This window comes from Rhagoletis zephyria, unplaced genomic scaffold (genome assembly GCF_001687245.7).
Source record: "Rhagoletis zephyria isolate East Lansing unplaced genomic scaffold, Rhagoletis_zephyria_1.1 Rzeph_scaffold_42949, whole genome shotgun sequence".
Lineage (NCBI taxonomy): Eukaryota > Metazoa > Arthropoda > Insecta > Diptera > Tephritidae > Rhagoletis > Rhagoletis zephyria.
Genome location: NW_016200004.1, coordinates 1 through 2,576, shown reverse-complemented (window position 1 = coordinate 2,576; position 2,576 = coordinate 1). Strand labels below are relative to the sequence as shown.

General features: G+C 34.5%; 1 protein-coding gene across 1 annotated transcript; it reads left to right on the top strand.

Annotated features, from left to right (window-relative positions):
• The first annotated feature begins 6 nt into the window (after positions 1–6).
• LOC108355166 (uncharacterized) lies at positions 7–1,766 on the top strand. The gene is made up of 3 exons (XM_017606340.1): positions 7–165; positions 1,275–1,375; positions 1,450–1,766. Exons 1-3 carry the CDS (start codon positions 131–133, stop codon positions 1,656–1,658), a joined length of 345 nt encoding a protein of 114 aa, XP_017461829.1. The 5' UTR covers positions 7–130; the 3' UTR covers positions 1,659–1,766.
• The last annotated feature ends 810 nt before the right edge of the window (positions 1,767–2,576 follow it).

Below are 2,576 nucleotides of genomic sequence, written 5' to 3'. Positions count from 1 at the left end.
ATCTCAAGAAAACATAAAGGCCATAGGCAAGCGATGGAGTTCCCTAAGGTATCGATATAGTAAGTGGAGGGAATTCGGTACCAAGAGTGGATCAAGTGGAGAAATTAAGTTTTTTCCACACTCAGCACAAATGGCGTTTCTCAACGACTCGATGGTCACTCGAAAGTATGCGTATTTAAATGTTTGCATACAGGATGTCGTAGACTACCCGTCCACCTGTTCTAAAATTGGGGAAAACGTCTGTTATTGGAAAACGCAAAATATAAACTGCCAAGACGGGAATTTCTCTCTGTTAGCCTTACTGCCGACTTGCAGTTTCGGCCGGAAGTGGGTTAACTGACTGGAAGGGCATTATTTTAACCGGTAGTGCATTCCAGCGAAAATGTTTAAACAAAAGTTATGTATTTCTGTCCGCAGAATCAGAATCTATAGTAAAAACATGTATACCCTCCGTAGCATCTCCGTCTTGGCAGTTGACGTTTTTGCGTTTTGCAATAGAAAACATTCACCCTCATTTTATAAGAGGCGATGGGCGGTCTAGGATACCCTGTATATCTGTGTTCATATGGAAAAGTAGCTTATGTCGAAAGGCTGGCTTTAGTATAAATCGGCATTCGCAGCATATGATTGCGAATGACTCACTGGCGCTGAGCCGTTGAAGAACTTTTGGCAAATAAACTTGCGATAAATAGTTCCGATACTAGCAAGTCAACATTCTTATTAAGTCTCTTCAAAAAATTCCTTGTCGTTTAAGGAATAAAGGGAATGCCGCATTATACTAAAGCCAGCCTTTCGACATAAGCTACTTTTCCATACGAACACAGATATGTTTGTATGTACACCCCGTAGCGAAGGGCATGCAGTAGTAACTTAAGCGTCTTGTACGTCTTTCATGACTTTTTCATTGAAATGGTAATTTGGCATTACATTGTGCTGCCATGACCATTGATGGCATTCATAATATTTAAAGGAGTACAATGTCACTAAATCCTCATAAGTGACGATGTCACCGCTGACCGTTTTCGCTACTGTATGTACATAAGTACATACATCATAAACATACAAATGTATATTTAAAGTTATCCTTACATGATTAAATATCGACGGCTGAGTGGAAGTTCGTTAAGATAGGGCGTTTTTGAAACGAATTCTGAAATAGGGCATTCTTGAAAAGTTTTTTAAGATAGAGCGTTTTTGAACTGGCTGCCGAGATAGGTCGATCTTCCACTCAGCCATCGATATATAGAGTATAAGTATTTTTATTAATTGTGTAGATCCACAAGCCTTTGGCAAGCTCAAACTTCTGAGGCGTTGGAAGAGACAAGTAATGAGGAAGTGCCGTGCAGTTCCAAAAAAAGTACGACCAACGTGAAAGGTAAAGAAAATAATTAAAATTTAAATTTTCAGAACTCAGCTTTAAACAAAAAATAAACATGCCTTTAATTTCAGAAATAATCGCTTTAAAGAAGGAAGAGTTGAGCATAAAAAGAAGATACGTTGAGCAGCAGGATCAAAAGAAGAGCGCGTCACAAGTGTTTGGCGAGAGCGTTGCAATGGAATTGGAAAACTTGCCAGCCCCTCTCTTTAGAAAATTAAAAATTCGAATAATGACAGTTATTAACGAAGAAATAACTGAGTACGAAAACTCGAATTTATAAATTTATAACCTACAAAGCGTTTCATAGCTATACGAGCACCACATATCGACAAGTTTTGATCACTTATTCTTTTGTCTTTTAATGTTTTATTTTTTTTATAAAATTTATATCTGGTTTATTCTTTCACAAACATACATACATACAAACATAAATCCAAGTTTCAAACTTTGTACAAAAAATAATAAAAATTTAACAAAGCTCCATCAAAATTTCAAGCTTTTTAATTACAATTTCGAGAGAAATTTTTGGTTTAAAGTTTTATACCTTGTGCAAAATTAAAGACAATTCCCCAAAATTTCATTCAAATATTGCACTTTTTATTTACGGTCTCTAGATAAAATTTGAGTATGCAGTTTTTTAGCCCATTAAATTTTAATATAATAAAGTGCAAGTATGAGGAAGCTAGGACTTACCATTGATTTTTGGGAAATTTTTTTGTTGAAGGTGTCGCACATTTTTTACATATAAAAAAATTATCAAACATTATTTTATATGGAGAAAATGAGCGACACCTTCAATAATAAAAATTCCTAAAAATCAATGGTAAGTCCTAGCCACCGCAAACTTGCACTTTGTTATACTAAAATTTAATGGGCTAAAAAACTGCATACTCAACTTCTTTCTAGAAAGCGTAAATAAAAAGTCCAATATTTGAGTGAAATTTTGGGGAATTGTCTTTAATTTTGCACAAGGTTTGGAATCCTGATTTTTGGGTTTTTTGTTGTAGAATTGACCATATTTTTATAAAAAATTAGCGAAAAATAATATATTTAAAAAATAGTTGCCCGTATTGTAAAAAATTCGCTGTACCTAAACTTTATTGACTGACTGACTGTATGTAGTTCACACTTCACCATAAACCTAAATATAAAATCTCTAAACTTTGTGCAAAACTCAGGAAAATTCGATAAATTTGCA

Coding starts and splice junctions, on each gene's coding strand:
- LOC108355166 (XM_017606340.1), top strand. CDS start 131: ATGGCGTTTCTCAACGACTCGATGGTCACTCGAAA. Junction 166..1,274: donor GACTCGATGGTCACTCGAAA/GTATGCGTATTT, acceptor TTAATTGTGTAG/ATCCACAAGCCTTTGGCAAG. Junction 1,376..1,449: donor AAGTACGACCAACGTGAAAG/GTAAAGAAAATA, acceptor CTTTAATTTCAG/AAATAATCGCTTTAAAGAAG.